This window comes from Ictidomys tridecemlineatus, chromosome 12, assembly GCF_052094955.1.
Source record: "Ictidomys tridecemlineatus isolate mIctTri1 chromosome 12, mIctTri1.hap1, whole genome shotgun sequence".
Lineage (NCBI taxonomy): Eukaryota > Metazoa > Chordata > Mammalia > Rodentia > Sciuridae > Ictidomys > Ictidomys tridecemlineatus.
In genome coordinates this window covers 74,547,057-74,567,335 of record NC_135488.1, presented here as the reverse complement: position 1 = coordinate 74,567,335, position 20,279 = coordinate 74,547,057, and the positions used below count along the sequence as shown (strand labels likewise).

Genomic DNA, 20,279 nt, shown 5'->3' with positions numbered 1-20,279 from the left:
TTTGAAATGTTGAACATTTGAGAGCACCACAGACTTAGACTGAAAAGACTAATTTACCTTGTTGCATATTAGTAAGCTCAGTAAACATCAGATGCCAAATAACATTTAGAAACTAAATTGAGAAAGTTTGGAGGAAAAATCTTTTATTAATAATAGTCTCACTATAAGTAAATTGCATTTACATAAAATAGTAAATTCTTGATTTTTTTGAAATCTATGAAAGCTTACTATTAATAATTATGCTAATTATCAAATGTAGTCAAAGAACTTTATGTATTACAATTATGCAAATATATGACTCAGAAAACAATTCATAATATATTTTCTGAGTGAATGAAAAGATGTTAAACGAAATGTATCACCTGGCATTATTGAATCTTAGTACTAAAAAAGTAATAATGGTGGAGGCTGGAGGTAGATCTCTTCTCTATGAATTCCTAGTCTAAGTCTCTTTCCATTTACTGTTCACTTAGCATGTTTTTAAATGCATTTTTAAATTCTGTAATAAAAGAAGCAACTTTCAAGTTAGAAGATTTTTAGTTTTTCCAGTGCTAGGGATTGAACCCAGGGTCTTGTGCATTCTATATAAGTTCACTGAGCTGTACTTCCAATGCTCAAAACCCTTTTATAGTTAGATATCAATAGTCCTTTTCAGTGATGAGTAGTTCTGCATGTAAGTGGTACACACAGATTCTAATATTGTCTTCTAGAATTTTAAAATTAACTTAGCAGATATTACTGTATGGTAGATGGAAAGTAAACATTAGCTTCCTAAAACAAGTTGTTTAGTCTGTTTTTCTGGAAGGGAATGTAAGGGAGAGATACTCAGAAACACTTCATGCTCGTATCTTTACTAATTGAAAAGGGTGACTGTTAGATGTTCTTTTAAATAATATGTGTATTTTTATAGAACTTAGTGGAAACAGTGGTAGAATGCTAAGCCATTGTTATTAATGTGTATGTGCAGTGAAAGAAAATAAGTGAAAGAATGGAATATGTGATAATGTATTTTAATTAGGTAAGACCAAAAACTATAATAGTGAAGTAAAGTTAACTCTCAAAGGGCTATTTTAAATGAAGACCAGTTTATGAAAGATTGACTTCAGAAATCTAAATGACTTGTCATTACTTACAGCTTCATATCAATTAATCCCTCAGTTGGGGGGTGGGGGGAAGTGGCTGGGAAGGTTCATTCCATTTTAATTCTGATTGTTTTTCCTCAAAGGGCCTCTTGTAGTCTGTATCATCCAAACAGGTGCCAAAATATCATTTTTTGAAAATTAGAGGATGTGAACATTTTTTAAGTGGTGGTAATCGGGAATTGCCATAATGGAAAAGAGACTTGTGAACACATCTGTACAAATGGAACCATTCCATTATTAATGGGAGATTTATTACTAAAGAAATCACTGTAGAACAGCATGGTAGAGATTGTGTTTTTATTTTAATACAAGAGCCAAGTCTTGCATTAGGACATTGTTGAAGCTTGTGCAGAAAGTAAATGGCACCCATGGGACTGTAACATTCTTCTGGATTGAAGGGCCTTTAATAATCCAATACTCTAATAGCAGTTAAGATAGAGTACGTGTAAGAGCTGATCTTGTCTTCTGCTTTTATAACTACTTAGGAAAGGTAACCAAAAGTAGTTGCAACCTGATGGCATCATTGTTCTTAGTAGATGACTTTTTAAATTAAAAACTAAGTTTACTGAGTGACTTTTCAGAGTTTTTTAATGAAAGAAAATAAAACAGGATTCTGTTTACAGCAGGTTTAACAGTCACATATTGGTCTTGGGAGATTATATTATTCTTACACAGATGAACATTCAAGTAGTGGTAGAAATATAAATACCAGTCTATTGTTTTTATAACAGTTTGAAATGGTTGTTAAAAATGAGTTTATTTTATGGGTATTTGCTGATGTTGCAATCATTATTCCAGTGACTTGTTAACAAGTATCAATTATGTTTGACACCTTTCTTAGGTTTCATTGTCCGTCTTTTGATAAGAGGCACTTTAACACAGGTATATAAAATCATGATAACATTAGTTTTATAGCATTTAATGATTTGATATAAATGATATTTACAGGGCCATGAAAATGTTCTTTGAATGTATTTTTTTAAATGAAAAGCCATCTTGTATTAAATTTGGGGAACCTCTATTTGGCTTCACACTCACTCCCCACCACCTCTCTCCCGTGGTCCCATCCATTGTCTCACCTTTAGATTTCTTTCCAGGATCTGGGGTTAGAGTTTTAGCTTAGAGATGCTTAATTATAAGATAATATCTGTAACATTGTAGAATTGTGCATCCAAAGCAGTGGACCTATTTTAATTATACTTTCATGTAACTGAAAAATCCCCAGACAAGCCTGTTTAAGACTGCACACTAGATGGCAGTTTTGTCATATTCTTCCAATTTCAAATGCTGCCACCAGTGTGGGTAAAACAGGAAAGGCCATCAGTGTTTAGTCTGCACTCAAAGGGTCTCTGCATGACCAATGCAGACCCCATGGACTTCCTGGAACATATGTTAGCAATTTAGCTGCAGACATTTATTTCTTTGTTTTACTGCTTGGCTCTTTGAGAAAGTGTTGGTGCCGGGTTATGGGTTGTCTGGATCATGTCAGAGGCCATGGGGATCAAGTTCATGTGACAGGCCAGACTAAGGAAAGATGAAGTTGGAGGAGGTGAAGAAACTGACCCTGACTTTCAGCAGCAACAAGTCACTGCCTGTCTGTGGACTGGGGCCAAATGCCTGGGCGTTTTAAGTTTTGCTCCAGCTGAACAAACAAAACACTTCGCCTCTTTGGCTTTTCCATATTTCATCAATAGTAGTTCACTCAAAGATTTCACTTTTTCTCAAGAACTTACTTATCCCCCCTCTTAATGTTTACTCCTGTAGCCCTGTCCAGAAGAAGTGACGTTGAAATCCTCGGCTACTGCATGCTGCGGTGGTCATGTGGGAAACTTCCCTGGGAACAGAACCTGAAGGACCCTGTGGCTGTCCAGACTGCTAAAACAAAGTACAAATTTTTAAGCATTCCATCCTTTACTACAACAGGTCTGAAGGGATACAGTAAAGGGAGCTAATATCTCAGGATTGCCATTCATCCACTGTGACAACCAAGTACATTTCTTTAATTGAAAAATACTCTTAACAACAAACAAACATTAAATGCATTAAGATAACACCTATAAAGTCACATGTACTTGAATTGCAATGCAAAATATAAAGTGAAATATCCATTCCTTTACAGGGTGTTTTCCAGAGCTTAGATTGTAGGTGGTGGTGTTTTCAAAGAAGAATATTTTCAAATTAGCATTTTATACAAGTGTATAAAAGTAGTCTGAACTCAGTGTGATTGATGTTAACTGTGCAGAGCAACAATGTGAAATGGGACCGTTTGGGCTTTTATCTTTAAGGTGAGAACAATAGACCTCTTATTCCTGTTCCAGAGGATGTTCTGTTGCCTAAGGAAGAAACAAAAATTTTATATGAGCCATTTATATGAGATAATCTTGTAGCCACAAACATTTTTAATATTCTACATTCAATTTTTATTACCTGATTCTGTTAGCAAAAGAATTAGGTCAAACTTAGAGTATGTTACTATTTTACAATTCTCTTACTGGTCAGGCCCACGAAAGTCAATTGGATGTGGCACAGAGTACCCAGACTTTCATTATATACTAAGATATGCTGCAGTTATCTGTAGATACAATATCACATTTGGAAAAGGCAGCTAAGTTTTAAATAGGCCAAGTCACAACAGAAGTGTACTAAAAGGGGTAGCTTATCCATAGAAATCAATCTTCAAATTCAGAGTAGAATTAGTTCTGAAGGAAGAAAGACTATGCTACAGATTCACAATAATACAGATGATATTTATAAATACTGACATATTGTGAAATATTTTTTACTTGGAATCTCAATTATCCTAGTGCCTTACCCAAAATTGACACATTCATATAAGTAAATATTAGAACCATCTAATCAGTTATATACTGTGGTAATTGATGTGTCTGTATTAATCCTCATATAACTGATGGTCTCCAATGTATGTGTCAAGTCAGAGCACAATTACAATATTATTATTATTATTATTGTTATTATTATTATTACTATTACTAAAATAATAGCCAGGCATGGTGGCGCATGCCTATAATCCCAGTGGCTGGGGAGGCTGAGGCAGGAGGATCATGAGTTCAAAGCCAGCCTCAACAACAGTGGGGCCCTAACAACTTAGTGAGACCCTGTTTCAAAATAAAATATATAAAGGAGCTGGGGATGTGGCTCAGTGGTTAAGAGTCCCTGGGTTCAATCCCTAGTACAAAAAAAAAAAAAAAAAACAATAATGGGTATGCATGGACATTTTTATATCCAATTTTTCAACTCAGTTTAGCTAATTTGAATAATGTACTTTATTTCAAAGGCTAGCATTTTAATTTGAATGAGTATATGCATGTTTTACTTTCAGGAGGACTTACTAATGATTTGTTTTAGTTTGTGTCAATATGTATATATAGATGCATTCATTGTAGGATCCATAATGAATATATCTACACATGTATACTCAGAATATTAAGGTTTCATATAAAACTCAAGGTTTTAATAAGTCAAACATAACCTCCATTTACATTTTGGGGAATTCTTATATGTTAATATATCTTCATTTTGGTTTGATTGATAATGTAAACCTGTAGGCCAGTAAACTTACATTGTGAAGTTTATAACTCAGATAAACTGAATTCTAACATTTCAGTGTTTAACATTTTAAACATTTTCAAACTTCTTATGGTTTGTAATACATAGTCATTATTTATTAAACTTATTAAGAAGGGATAGCATGGAGTATCTTCATAAGGGCATGATTGTATATTCAACCATAACATTATACTTCTCTTAACCCCTCTGTTTCCCCCAAGATAGGATGAAATTAAAATGGTGCATTTATTGCTGCTATTCTGCCTTTGCCTGAGTTTGTGAATTATTCACTCATTTTCAGTAATTTTAGTTGAATATTTATATATTTGTGCCAAAAACAACTTAAGAGAGTTGTGCTTATTTAGCCAAAAACATGGGAAAGTGCTTATAATGTTTTTTCAAGAATTTCTTGTTAACCAGTTTAATCTTAGGATAGCATAAAATACTGCCCAATGGAGAACAATATACATGAATAAGTAATATATGCCTCTCCAATAGTAAATACCTGAGGAAAAAATGTCCTCAAAATCCAGATATATTTTTATGATTTTCCTTTGTTTTTAAGAAAAAAATCATGATACACCTACTTCTGAATTTATATATGTATGTATATGTATATCTATGTATGTGTATATGTACATGCATGTATATGTATGTGTGTATATGTATGTTTATATATGCGTGTGGGTATATATATGTAAATCTGTATGCATGTATATGTGTATGCCTATGTGTGTGTGTATATACTTTAATTAATTAAATCATTCATACTATAATTCTACATAGTTTAGTTTCTAGGTGATTGTATAAAATTGGGCAGTGAAAGTGAAGGGATCTCCCTCACTTTTATGTATCCTCCAATCTATTACAGGTGGGTGAAAAACACCAATGAAAGTCATAATTTTGGTGACCTACCAAGATAGAATTACAGTTTTGTTTTCTAATTAAAACAGTGAACACAGAATTGGACGCAGATTCACTGTGTCTTCCTCTGTTTGTTTTAGTCTGTTGGATGAGCTGCCTGGGTCAGTGCTGAAGTGGGCTCCATCTGGAAGCAGTTGCTGTAAGTTGGATGATAACTTCTGCTTTATCTTGTGATTTTCAGGTCACAACATTTGTCATTCTTGTTTGTAGTTTTTGCTTAACTCACCTACTCCTGTTCCCACAGGGTGGGAAGAAACTCCTCAGGGTTACAGATAGGTTGCTAGAGAAGAGAATGTTTAGGTCATCACTGACATTAGAACACAAGGACCCTGTAAGATACTATTTAGGTGGAGTTCAAGCCTCTGTCAGTTGCATTTTTAAAATACATATTTTGAGAATCATGCACAGGTTAAATCATCATCTGCATCTGGTTTTTCTAGGATTAAGGTTTTCTAGTTTGCTTCTCTATGTATTGTTGAAAGAAGATAAAGTCAACCTAAGGAAAGACTATTTTTCATCAATTATTTAAAAAAACACATCATTAAACACTCGAATGCTTTGTAGACCTGGGTTATACCCTAACCTAACTGGAAAATTTTTTTGATGAGCAAAGTATCTGATCTTGGAATTTGGAGGTATATTTGACAAAGGATTTTCTTTTCTAAGTTCATACAAAACTTTTTGGAGTTCTTTAATTGACAATATTATCAGTATAAAATAGTAAGTCAACTCAGAATTACCCAAATTTCTGTCATTTCTTTATGGATACATGACACATTATTTAGTACTTATTTTACAGTTCAGTTATTTTTTTTTATGTGAAAGAACCAACCAGCTCTGCAATCATACTTGTTTTTTCTTAGAGTCAGATTAGCAAAATGAATCTTAATCTCTGTTTACATCGGGCAATGTCAAGGTCAGCTTTTAACTGATTTCTCAGAGTAGATTTCTACACCGAACCTCTAGTTAAGGTCACATAGCACCAGTGCCCATTTGAGATTTGAAAAGTAGAGTTAAGTCATCTTAAACTTATATTCACAGCCCTTCTTTGACTAGAACCAAAATTTTCGTTTGTAAAGGAAATGAAAGAGAAACGGTCCAGTTCTGCTTCCCATTTCTCTTTTCTAAGTCTTACATCTTTCCCCATGTGAGTCTTCTGTCTTCCCCATTCTGTGGTACTTTTCTTCTGATGAAGGGTACCAAATAGGAAAGACTCTCTCTCATTCGGGGAGATGGGTTACAAGATAAAACTTTTGTTTCTGTGACTATGTGAAATAGCTTTGAACAAAATGATAATATTCTTTTATGGCTAATATTCTTAAATTGGGGTTTTTGCCAAGTCATAGAGTTTGTTTTATTTACTCAGTGAGACAAAAAAAAAAAGATATTTTATTTTTCAAATTATATGTCCTTCAGGTTTGAATTGGAAAAGAAAGTTCAGATAGATACTCTGGATTGTTCAAGATAAATGCTTCTTTCATTAAAGATAAATTAAGATTGAATCACATGAGAAATCTAGATAGGAGGCACGCCTGGTTCCTTAGTACAAGCCATTTATTCGAGTCTATACTGCTTTTATAAAATGCAGATTTCTATTCCTAAAGCACACAATGTTGAATATTAAGTGACATTCTCTTAAGTTAGGAGGCTGTGCTTAGAGGAAGCCCAGCTATGAAAAAGCAACGGCCTTGCAAAGCATTTACTACCAAGATGTTTTATTAAATAAAATAGTCAAGAGGTTTGCAGCATCCATGTCCAACCCAGTGTAATAATAACTTCAAAAGTTTTTATCTTTTGAAATGATAGTCAGTAATGATACTTAATATTTCACTAGCTTAAAAAGCAGGTGATTCAAGAATATCATAATTTCATCCTATTCAAAGCATTTTGTTTTATAGCTCTAGAAATATGCTAGTAAATTAAAAAATGTACTTAATACAATAAATCCAGATCTTGAAAGGCTAACATTTAAATCAGTACTACATCATGATAGTCTAAGCTTCAGGTTTATAATAATAATTTATAATAGAAGTGGCTCTTTTCATTTTATCCCTCTCCTACCTCACTGGTACCTCATTTTTCCAAACCTCAGTCCCATGAAGGCTTTGCAGCACAGCTGCTATCAGTTGGTGGAGTGCCAGGAATTTCCATTGTCTTACAACAATGATTTGTTCCCACAAACTCAGCTCTCTTCTCCATTTGGGATATTCTGGTTAACAGAATTGTAATATATACCATACTTGGCTTACCACTTTTAAAGACCAAAGAACAACTGAATAATTCCATTAAAATGGTAGTGAATGAAATTCAATATTTTTTTTTAATCATTCCTTTAGGAATTAGATGTTCCTACCCCGGGGTTTCAGGAACCTATTATAAATGTGATGATAAAACAGCAGCATTTGCTACTTAAGAGAGATGTGTTTGACCAAATGCTAGATAGCACAGGTTGATGCATTTCATAAATAAAAAAGGAAAAAATGTAGTTGTGTAATTGCTCAATTGTCCAGGTTCAAAAAAAAAAAAAAGGCAGAGCCTAGAGTTCTCATTTTGGCCACATTAACTTTGTTTATGAAAATAGCTCTGGAGTCTATAAAGTGGTCACTCTCACTTTAATAGGGAGAAAGGGGTGATAACTATAGCTTTTGGAATTTTTCCCTATTGGAAGTGAAACCCATGCCTCTGCAGTTTTCCCCTTGAGTGGAGTGGGCCTGGAGGGGAAGGGAAGGATTACTAGGAAACCACTCTTGCCCTCTCATGACTACTTCCACATTTTCCAGTTGTGGTGCATAAACAACTAAGTGAGAGATTAAATGATATTCGTGTTTGGGTCAGTAATATCTTTTGAAGGGGAAAGGCATATCTAAACAGCTCTATGAACAAATGAAAGTCTACCAGTTTTTCAGTAGTATCTGATATTACCACTACTTCTATCTCAATTTTAGATTTAACCTCTACCAAAACCAAAAATGCAAACTAGAAATAATTTGATGCAGCTATGTTTGTAATTTTTGGTTACTAATGCTACTTATATTTAAAAGCTATTGGGTTGAAATGTATAGTTCAGTGGTAGCACATGTTTAACATGTGTGAGGCCTTAGGTTCCATCCACAGTACTGAAAAAATAAAAATAGAAAAATGTAAATGAAATCTGGTAGTCCACAACCTTTTTAGGGGATGGAGGATAACCATGTGAATATGTTTTATTTTAGAGAAAAAATAAGAGTCCATAATTCCTTATCCTTATCCTTCTGAACTAAAATCAAGACTGTGTTGTGACTGTACCTGGCTAGCTAGGTATGGAGGACTTGAGGGAGGGTTTGTGCAGTCTAAATTGAATCCTTGCTAAAAACATGGAACTCAAGATTATTTCTATAATATTTTGTTACAATTTGAAAAATGAAAACTTCAATTAAAATTTTCACTGATTTTTTTTTCCTTTTGAAGTCAGGAGGCTAATAAAAAATTACATTGTTTTTTAACTGAATTTTTAAAGTTCAAAATAAAGCAATGTCTGAAGCAAATCTGAAATATTATACTTTTTGTATAGTCCTTAGTAGCTACATGATATTAAAATTTGCTTCCTCCCATAAGATTAGATGACTGTAAACATACCAGCAAAAGGTTTATCCCATTAAGTCAAATCTGTAGGTAGGTATATTTAAGTCATTTTTTAATATCATTTAAAAAGTGGTCTTTATTGGGTTGTTCATTTTTAGTTTAATCAGGGTATATGTACAAAAGAGAACTTAATAGAAAGATTTTTAAGGTTATTGAGGTTTTGCTAATCTTGCCAATATGAATTACATGTAAACAATTTAATACTTCACAGGTGAAATAGCTGAATTTTTAGCATGTGTTTATAGTTTAGCTTACAATGAAAAGCCAGACTATCAAACGCTCAAGAAAATTCTGAATCCTGGTGGAATACCCTTAGGACCACTGGAGTTTTCCACTGAAGGCCAGAGGACACGTGTGTATTCTCCTCCCAATAAAAAAGTAAGTAACGATCTTGGGACTGTCTCTGTGAAACTTTTCTATCAAATGAAGTTGTTTACAACTCAGTTCTTTGCTCATTATATTTAATTCCTGTTCCCCCTAACTCAGCACCAAGGAGGTGGTTGACCTTAGTGTAGGATCTGTAGCCTGCTGTGTCCTGTGAAGGAAATGAAGCCATCCTGATGTCTGATCAGACTTGATTCATGAGAGCCTTTATTTGCTTCTTTTCTTTGAGTTTTCTTCAGTTTTTTGCCCTTTGTTTTTGCCTACCAGTTTAGCCATAATTTAGTGTTGAATAATATTCTTAGATGTTATTTGTATTGGTTGATATTTCAATCCTTTCAAATGATTCTTTTTTACAAAGAGCTATCAAGCCTCCTCCTTTATTCAGCCATCTTCCTTTGCTTCATTCTTTAAAAAAGAAAAAAAGATTAGAACTTGATACAAAGAATTAGGATTTAAAAATTTTAAAAATGTTCAATCTTTACACTCGGCATAGGCCTGAGACTACTGTAAGCAATATTATTGGACAGGTAATTAAATATCCATTTCTTTCTTGACTCTGTCCACATGCAAAAAAAAAAAGTGAAGGGCATTTTTTTTCCTGATGCATGTACAATAAGGTAAGGTCAGGATGCCATTCATTTTTAATATTTCTTATGAACTTTGGATCATCACAAGTGTTCATGAGCCAAGAATGCAGGATGCAAACTAATGTGACTGATAGGCTGCGAGATGAATGGTGAGTCAAGTATCAGTGCACAGATGGTTCTGATTTGCTGAATTTTGTAGCTGCTGCAACTGAAGACATAAAATATCCTTCTAGTCATAAATTAGCTCTTTGGAAGCAAAACCTTGGCACCAGAGCTTTACAACCTTCAATTAGTAGGAAAAGAAGTATTTGAATGACTGTGGTATTGACATCTGTAGGCCTGCATAGTAATCATTCCTAATAGAAGAGAATATCTGTTTGAGGAGGTTTTGCATGGCTAATTAACTACCAGTGAGAATATGTAATTTTTTCATGATCTCCTGATTGTCACCTTTCTCTCATGATACAATTACATTTTATTGTAGCAAGTGCCTCACAAACCAATTGTCAGCACTATTTACGTATTGCAGAAGGCAGAACAAAAGTTCATGTTTAATAAAAAGCCACTGGATTTTGATCTTGGTAATTACTGAGACTTATTTTAACAGTTTTATTGACTTTTGTATTTTTATCACTTTTCCAACAAAACAAAGAGCCATTTCCTTGACATAGTATTTCCCTTGCAGTAATGGTCACCAGTTAATCTACACTAATTTAAGTAGAATTTTTTTCCTTTTTTGTAGTTTTTCAGTTTCATAAACTTAATTGAAATATAAAAAAGCCATTTTAAAAACCAATAACTGTATCCTCTGATATAAAACTCTGATTATTATCCACCAGAATTTTCAGTTTCATCAGATTCAAAGGTTGTTTGTTATGAAACCATTTTTATATACAGAGAATAGAATATAAAACATTTTTGCCAGTGAGCTCCATAAAAAATACTTTATTTCTTTTGATTAGAACACTTTGATTATGAGTAAAAAAGAAAACACTTTAATAACTTAAGAATAACATGCATTCTTAAGACCTTAGTTTTGGTTAACAGTGTGATCAGACCAACGTATAGATGTTAAGATATATTTCACAGCAGATCAGTATTTAATTATTAATGACTTTATATTGTGCACAAATTTATTTAATGATAGTATAAAATACAGTTTCCTGGAAATTTCCAAATGCAAAGTATAACAATATAAGCTATCCTGTGCTTAATTCCTGCAAATGATACAAGTGTAGTATGATTTCCACAGTTGATTGTTTCTATAACAAAAATGATTTAGAGCCAGAATGAAATCAACCACATGGCCCCAAGTTTTTCTTTTGTCATAAAGTCCTCTTATTATTATAAAATATTTCTTGTTACTCTGTATGTGGACTGTTGTAATTAGTTAACAGACTAGTGAATAAACTCTGGACTTGTATTTTTTTTTTTTTAACAAAGATACTTAAAAAGAAATCATTGGGCCCAAAGAGGAATACAGATATAAATAAAATGTTTCTATCATTCATTATTCAAAGGGAAGAAGTTATGAATGTTCTTTCATTCAAAAAATTTGAAACTTACACTAAGGAAAATTTAGCCTTTTTAATAAAAAACATGTTTGGGTTAGAGTCTAATAAGAATTGCAGCACACTTATAACATCTTTTTGCAAAGCAAAATGAGATATTTTTCTAATAGATTTTCCTAGGTATCATAAACTGTTCCCAGTAATTCAAGGCTTCCTTTTGAAGTCCTCAAATATTATTACTATAGTTCAGTTGGAAATGAAGTTTTGTCAAGATAGTAAAGAAATTGATAGTTTTTTTTTTTCTTGAAAAGCAAATCTTTTGGGGTATTTGCCTCAATCAAAATCATGGTATGTATAGCTGGTGTCACTTGCTAGTAATTCTGGCAGCTCCTGTGGTCACACTGTCAATCAAATTAGAAGATTCTATCATCAGGGCTGCTGCAGTCTATTTATGCTACCCACAGAGGTGTGTGTGTGTGTGTGTGTGTGTGTGTGTGTGTGTGTGTGTGTGTGTGTGTATATGCACGCACTTGTATACACATCCAATAGACGGAACTCAGGGCCATGTCCCTGGAAAGTATGGTCTCCACAATGAGATAATGTACCCCGATTCCCCACGGGAATATAATGTTCAAAATTCAATGAAGAAAACCATATTTTAGTATGAACACTTATTGAGGTGAACTAAAACTCTAGAATTCACAGATGAGAATGTCAAAGCAAATTGGAAAATAGTATTATTGAAGGTCCAAATTCAACCCTTGGATAATCTACTTCAAGAACTGGTAGATCCTTTTATTAGTTTTATCAATATGTCTCTCCTTATTGAGGTGCCTGAATCCATACTGTAATGTTGTAGACACTTGGGCATAATGAGCCACCCATTCTTCCTCAAATCTTTAATAAGGTAGAAGAGTAAAAATGTTCAAGCTCTTCTGCATTTCAGGCAGTAAGTTTGTTCCTTCATTTACCCTAAATCTGAGTTTTCCACAGCAAATCCAAGGTGTATTATTAGTAATAGTAATTTTCAAAATTCTTTACTGAGCTTTAATTCTCAAAATAATTCTATTAATTTGTTTTCCTATTTAGTTTATGTATATGAGAAAAGTGGCAATACAAATTCTTAATCAGAAGCACATTTTTATTGATTTTTAGAAGTCTAGAAGTATGCTTGATTGTAGAAAACAGTACAAATTTTCAATGGAAAATTAGATAAAATCTACTTTATTTTGAATAGCAACTTTTTTGAAAATGGCACGTATTTGGATAGTGTTCTTTGGTTTGAATATGTGGGGTGCCTGAGCTGTTTTCTATATTTTCATATCCTTGAGAAACAGAAAGTTATACTCTGTTCACAATTAAGAATTAAACATAATCATCCCACTTTTCTCTCATCATTTTAAGTTTCCCCAGAATTAGAAATATCCCATACACTGGATATTGTTTGTTTATCATCTAGAAGAGTTCATGGCAATGAAGCCTAACCATCCAACCAATGACAGTATGTGCACCAGGAACCATCACAGAGAACTGAGCATATTTTACTTTTATGTCAGAGGCTCATGGTGAGAAAACTGGTACCTAAAATGCTTAGCATACAGGAGATACTAAAATCCTCAATGATATCTCAACTAATCTCAGTTCTGGGTACATTTCCAAAGGAAGTGAAATAATCATGTCTTAGAGGTCTCTGCAATACCTATTTTTAATTTATTGCAGCACTTGCTTCACTAAGTACATTTTGTTTATTGTTTATTATAGTATTATTTACAATAACTAAGGTATAGAAAGAACATGGTTTTACTAATAAATCTATAGATAAAATGTGGTAACCTGGCACAGTAGTGCACACCTATAATCCCAGTGGTTCAGGAAGCTGAGGCAGGAGAATCATGAGTTCACAGTCAGCCTCAGCAACGACAAGGTGCTAAGTAACTCTGTGAGACCCTGTCTCTAAAAAAAATAAAAATAAACCTACAATATAGGAGCAGGGATGTGGCTCAGTGGTTGAGTGCCCCTGAGTTCAACCTCCAGTACCCCTCTCTCCCCCCCCCCCAGAAAAATGGTGTGCGTGGAATATTATCCATCCATAAAGAAAGAAATCCTGCCATTTGCAACAATGTGGAAGAGGACATTGTGCTATGTGAAATCAACCAGAGGGGGAAAGACAAATACCATGTGTTATCACAAGTTGATGATCTTAACTTTGCCAATTTCACAAAGTATATGTATATCAAAACATAGCATATGCCTTAAATACATAGCTTTTATTTGTCAATTATATTTCAGTAAAGATGGAGGGGAAATATCTCAATTCTTTATAATACAGAACACATTTTCACAATGCTTACTAAGCCAGTCTTTTCAGAGGATCAGTGTGTAACACCTCAGGAGACCCTTTGTCTCTCACTAGAGGTATGATAGTACATTTATTACCAAGATGACGTCATTGGAAGAGTGGCTCAGAAGATGGTTACCCATCAATTTTCCCAGTAGTTTGAGATGGTTGAGTGGTGAAATAAAGAATCCCTGAGTGATTAGGAAACATTTCCAATTTGCAGGTTACTGAAAGGCAGTAGTTTTGCCATTCTTTGATAAGCTGAGATCCGGGAGGAGGTGGAAATAAAGAATGGTGTTGTGACAACTTAGAGCTAGCCACAAAACACCAGCATATTTTAAAGGGATGGAATGAACACACTTGGCAATAGAAGCTAAAAATCGAGAGACTACAAATTAAGGCTCTGTTTGCCCAGCCAATGTAATTTATTCTCTGTCTTGGCACTGGCTACTCCATTATTTCCCTTTGTGCTGTTCCTGTCTTCTGCTCCCTATTTAACCCATGAAAAAAGGTGATGGCACTTTCAGCTGCTGTAAACATGAAACTGCTGAACAAATACTTCACATAAGGACCTTCACGTAGCTTTCAATCTTCCAGCTGTATTGTAGGATCTGCCCTTCTATTTCTGTGTCTCTTCAAGGTTATTGAGAGTCAGCCATCCCCCAGATAGCACCATGGTGTGAAAGACAAACCTTAGAGACAGCAAGCTTGTTGCAGAAGTTAACCTCTGGTACTGGCACACTGTACTAGATGACATGAACCGTTACTCATCTTGCTCACAGGTTAAACTACCTGCAAAAAGCAAGGAGCAGCAGCATCTCCTTCTCTACTCTCACATTAATTAGACTCACTTCAACGAGAGAAAACTAAGATTTTAATTAATAAGAAATTAAACTACAAAGATATACTGGATCCACCCTAGCAAAGGTTAATAATGAATTCACATGCAGTGAAAAATGTGACAATTTTCCAGAAAAAAAAAATGCCGGTTTTCAGTAAGCAAGTTATCTGTAGAGATAATTTCTAAAGAATGCCTAACAGTGACATTAATTTTAATTGTTCTTGTCCCATTGATGAGAAAGGGTCTGGATCTTGCTACCACAGTATTTTTCCAGGGATGTTCATTGTTGCTTCCCTCTTTCTGTCTTTGTTATAGTGCGGCAAGTTTAGGATTTTTTTTTAAAGAATATGAAATGTCAAAAAAATTCATAATAAATCATTACTTCCCTCCAACAGGTTGATTCACAAAAGGCTGCGACAAAGCAAGTTAGTCAGATGCAAGAAAAGTCAGCAGAAAGAGTTCACAGTGAGAGAAGTGCTGAATCCTTGGCCACTTGGAGAAGAGTGCCAAAGGAGGACAAGCTGATGGGATCCATGAACAGTGAAGCAGCTCAGGTGAGGGGGTTGGTTGGGTTTCATTTTGTTTTGATTAATGCTACATTAGAATATTCCCTCTGGGAATAAAGACAATTTATTTTTTCCTTAGGTCCAAGGTTGTATGGCTTTGTTAAATGAGAAGGGGCAGAAGATATCCTATCCCGCTGATAAAAAATAAAGGCAGCCGACACTAGTTATTGCAGAAAAGTAACAGTGAGCACATTTGTGTACTGATCTGGTTTCTTCCTTTATCCTAAGAATGTAATGAAGTGCACTTAAGTTTCTCATGCTATCTATGATGCATGAGGGACTCTTAACATGCATATTCCATACTTTTACATTGGTTCTTCAAGTCTAACCCTTACAATTAGATATAAGTGAAGTGTTTCCCTATCAGTAAGTTGTATTTTAAAGTGATGATTTTTTACATGATTTGATCATTTATTTGGCTGGATAGTGACATACCTTTTGCAGAAGGCTCATTTAAGCAACAGTAAAAGTCCTTCCTAATCCAACTATTTTTGATAAAAGAAGCATATGATATGTTTATATCTAGACTGAAAAAATATTTGATTTTGTCAAACTGGCCAGCATTTTATGTGTTTTATATGTCACTATTTTCCCCAGATGATTTAAAGTGGTTCACAATATGAACAGGATACTATAATACCACCTTTTACACCCTCTGTCCTAGAAAAAAATTAATATATCAGGGGGCTAAGGTGCTAATCACTAAACTGAGCACTGAACTTGGCTCTGAACTTCCTGGCAGCTAAAGCAAAAATTAGAAGCCTAATAGTTATGTATTCCTCAGCCAGCCAGCAAGCAAAGTATATTCAGAGAGAAGCACTTCTTTTAGTGCTGGGAGGAATCTTTAACCTTATTCTCATGTAAATAGTAGCACTGTTTGTTGTTTTGAGATTATGTAAACAGAATCCACTTCACATAGTGTTTTATAGTTCCAATTTATAAAATTAAATTACTGCTTGGCGACAAAATTGAGAAATGCTAACTCTTCAGTGAGAATATTTCTCAAATCTTCCAGTTCACCAGTGTCACTTGGTATCTGGGCAGGGAGGAGCTATAATATTGATACCTGGATTCAAGCAGAGAAATGGATTCATTTTGGCTAAACTGGCAGTGAGATTTTGAGATTTTTAGTGTACATTTTATGACTCCAGAAAGTCCTGTGCTCCTTTTCCTTGTCAGTTCCATCCCTCAGAAGCAAGCCCTGTTCTGACATTCTGTTTCTCATATCTAGATCAGATTTGCCTCTCTGGGATTTCATATGCATGCGTTCCTACAGTGAGCAGTGTTTTGCGCTCATCATCTTTCAGCATGTGTTTGAGATTTGCCTGTATTCACGCATGGCTCTGTAAATTGTACTTTTTCATTGCTAAGTAGTCCTCCATGGAATCATCATTTTACATGTCCATTTTCCTATTAATGGACACTTGGGCTGCTCCTGATTTTGGCCACCATGATGATATAGTTGTCATTCCACTCCCTCCCAAACATTTGGTGTTGTCAATCTAGCCTTAGATTTTAGCCACTCCAATGTATATATTAGTACATTGTGACTACAATTGTCATTTATCTGATGACTAATAATTTTGAACATTTTTTCCCCCTGTGGCCATTTCTTACCTACTCTGGAGAAATGTCTTTCCAAGTGTTTTCACTTATTTTTAGTTGGATGTTTGTCTTTTAATTATAAAGCTTTAAAAGTCCTTTGTGTATTCTATGTACAGGATCCTCATTAAATACATACACAACACACACACACACACTTGAGATCTTCTTTTAAGTTGTGTGCTTTATTTTTAATACTATATTCAACAAGTAGAACTTTTTATGTGTTTATTCAAAAGTTCAATTTATGAAATTTTTAATAGTGTATTTTTCTTTAAAAAAAAACGTAAGAAACTGTGGTTTACCTCAGTGTCACAATTTTTTTTGCTGCATTTTTTAGTTAACACATGGCAATAGAATGTATTTTGACATATACATACATGTATAAGTACCATTTCTGTGGTTGTACATAAAGTGGGATTACACTGTCATGTATTTATATATTAACATAGGAAAGTTATGTTTGATTTGTTCTACTCTTCTTTCCCATTCCCATCTTCCCTCACTTATTTCCACACCCCATCCAATCCAGTAAACTCCACCTGGACTCCCCACACCCTGCCTATTGTGAGTCAGCATCTACATATTAGAGAAAACTTTTGGCCTTTGATTTTTTGGGGATTGGATTATTTCACTTAGCATGATAGTTTCCAGTTCAATCCACTTCCCAGAAAATGCCATAATTTCATTCTTCTTTATTGCTGAGTAATATTCCATTGTGTATATGTACCATATTTTCTTTATATATCTGTTGAAGGGCACTTAGCTTGGTTCCATAGCTGAGCTATTGTGAATTGAGCTGCTATAAATATTGATGTGGCTGCTCTAATAGGCAGATTTTAAGTGCTTTGGGTATATGCAAATGAGTGGGATAACTTGGTAATATGGTGGTTCCGTTCCAAGTTTTCTAAGGAATCTCCATATTGCTTTCCAGAGTGTTTGCATGAATTTGCAATCCCAAGGGCAATGTGAGAGTGTATCTTTTATCTACATCCTCACCAACATTTGTGGTTACTTGTATTCTTGATAATTGCCATTTTGACTGGAGTGAGATGGAATCTTAGTTTTGATTTGCATTGCTCTAATTGTTAGTTATTTTGAAAATTTGTTCATATATTTGTTGATTAATCATATTTCTTCTGTGAAGTGTCTGTTTAGTTCCTTTGCCCATTTATTGATTGGTTATTTGTTTGCTTATGGTGTTAAGTTTTTTGAGTTCTTCATCCATCCTGGAGGTTAAGGCTCTAATCTGAAGTGCAGATGGCACTGTAGGCTCTCTATTCTCCTTCTTGTTTCCTTTACTGAGAAGCTTTTTAGTTTGATACCATCCCATTTATTGATTCTTGATTTTACTTCTTGTGCTTTAAAAGTCTTATTGAGGAATTTGGTTCATAAGCCAACATGATGGAGATTTGGGCCTGCTTTTTCTTCTAGTATGTGCATGGTCTCTGGTCTAATGCCTACGTCCTTGATCCACTTTGAGTTAAGTTTTGTTCAGGATGAAAGATAAGAGTCTGATTTCATTTTGTTACCTATGGATTTGCAGTTTTCCAAGTGCCATTTGTTGAATAGGCTCTCTTCTCTCCTCTATATGTTTTTGGCACCTTTTTCTAGTATGAGATGACTGTATTTAAGTGGGTTTGTCTCTGTGTCTTCTATTTTGTACCATTGCTCTATGTGCCTGTTTTGGTGCCAGTGCCTTGTTGTTAGCTGTATTTTACAGGTTTTCAAATATCGTGTTTTCATTATTGTTTGGTTGAATATATTTTCTAATTGCACTTGACTTAAATTTTGAAACATGGATTTTTTAGAGGTTTGTTAATTTCTAAATATTTTGGAGATATTCTGGGTACCTTTTTGTTATATTTCTAACTTAATTTTGTTGTCATCGTAGATAATATACTTATTATTACAGTCCTTTAAAATCACTGAAACTTTTGAACCTTGTTTAATTACCCAGCAGAAATTCAAATGTGATGAATGTTCCTTGTGTGTTTTTTGAAAATATGTATTCTGAAGTTTGGGTATACTATTCTTTAAATGTTAATCAGTTTAAATTGTTTCATACAGTTGTTTAGATTTTCTATAGTCTTTTCATTTTTATTTCATCCTTTTATTTTTAATGTCAGTGAATTATATATAATATTGGAGTTTACTGTGACATATTCATATATGGATATAAAATAATGTTACAATTCATTTCCCAGTACTCGAATCCTTCTTCTACCTCTTCTCCTTCCTCATCTCCTCCAATATTTTTTCTGATTACTTATATGTATATATATTTTTTCATTTGTGCATTATAATTATATAGATGGGATTCATTATGGTATATTTGTACATTTATTTAAGATAATTTTGTCAGTTTTATTTCCCAATTCTTTCCCTTTCTATCCTTTCTTTCCTCTCCCCAGATCTCATTCCTCTCCTCTATTGGTCTCCCTTATATTTTTGAGAGATTCTCCTTCTTTTCTCTCTATCTCCTGCATATGAGAGATGACAGTTGACTTTGGATTTTGAGTTTGGCTTACTTCACTTAGCATGATATTCTCCAGGTCCATCCACTTTGCTGCAAATGACATAATATCATTCTTTTTTTTATGGCTATGTAGCCCTCCATTTTGTATATATACCTTGTTTTCTTTATTCATTGGTTTGTTGACAGACAAATAGCCTGTTTCCATAACTTGGATTTTGTGAATTGCACTACTATAAACATTGGAATGTTGTATTGCTATAATATGGTGATTTCAGTTTTTTTGGATAAACACTAGGGAGTACAACAGCTGGATCATATGTTGGATACATTCCTAGTCCCCTGAAGAATCTCCATACTTATTTCCACAATGTTTGTACTAATTTTTAGTTCCACCAACAATGTATAAGTAAAAATTAATTTCCCCAATATCCTTGCCAGCACTTACTATTTTTTTTTTTTATCTTTTTGATGGTTGCTATTCTAACTGGGCTGAGATGAAATCTGTGTAGTTTTGACTTCCATTTTCTTTATTGCTAATGACATCAAACTTTTTTAATGTATTTGTTGGCTATTTTTATTTCCTCTTTTAAGAAATGTCTAGTTCATTGCCCCTTTATTGATCGAATTATTGGGTTATTTGCTTTTTGTTTTTGTTGGGGGGTTGAATTGTGTTCATTATGTATTTTAGGACTTTTTTTCTATGAAGAATGTCATTGG

At 33.9% G+C, this 20,279-nt stretch overlaps 2 protein-coding genes across 7 annotated transcripts in view; one reads left to right on the top strand and one right to left on the bottom strand.

Annotated features, from left to right (window-relative positions):
- Vrk2 (VRK serine/threonine kinase 2) overlaps positions 1–20,279 on the top strand; it is a 195,560-nt gene that overhangs the window by 69,369 nt on the left and 105,912 nt on the right. For 4 of the 6 annotated variants that reach the window (XM_078029150.1, XM_013357222.4, XM_078029149.1 and 1 more), the window contains exons 9-12: positions 2,907–3,027; positions 5,714–5,772; positions 9,466–9,632; positions 15,311–15,469. In XM_078029150.1, coding sequence (XP_077885276.1) covers positions 2,907–3,027; positions 5,714–5,772; positions 9,466–9,632; positions 15,311–15,469 — 506 coding nt within the window. Of the gene's footprint in view, positions 1–2,906; positions 3,028–5,713; positions 5,773–9,465; positions 9,633–15,310; positions 15,470–15,560; positions 15,669–20,279 lie in introns of those variants that run through there. The other 2 variants (XM_078029151.1, XM_078029152.1) reach the window with 2 other exon arrangements.
- Positions 1,713–20,279, bottom strand: part of Fancl (FA complementation group L) — a 92,409-nt gene continuing 73,842 nt past the window's right edge. Inside the window, exon 14 of the mRNA XM_040270938.2 lies at positions 1,713–3,475. Within this exon, the coding sequence (XP_040126872.1) occupies positions 3,446–3,475 (30 nt within the window). The 3' untranslated portion in view covers positions 1,713–3,445. The remainder of the gene's footprint in view (positions 3,476–20,279) is intronic.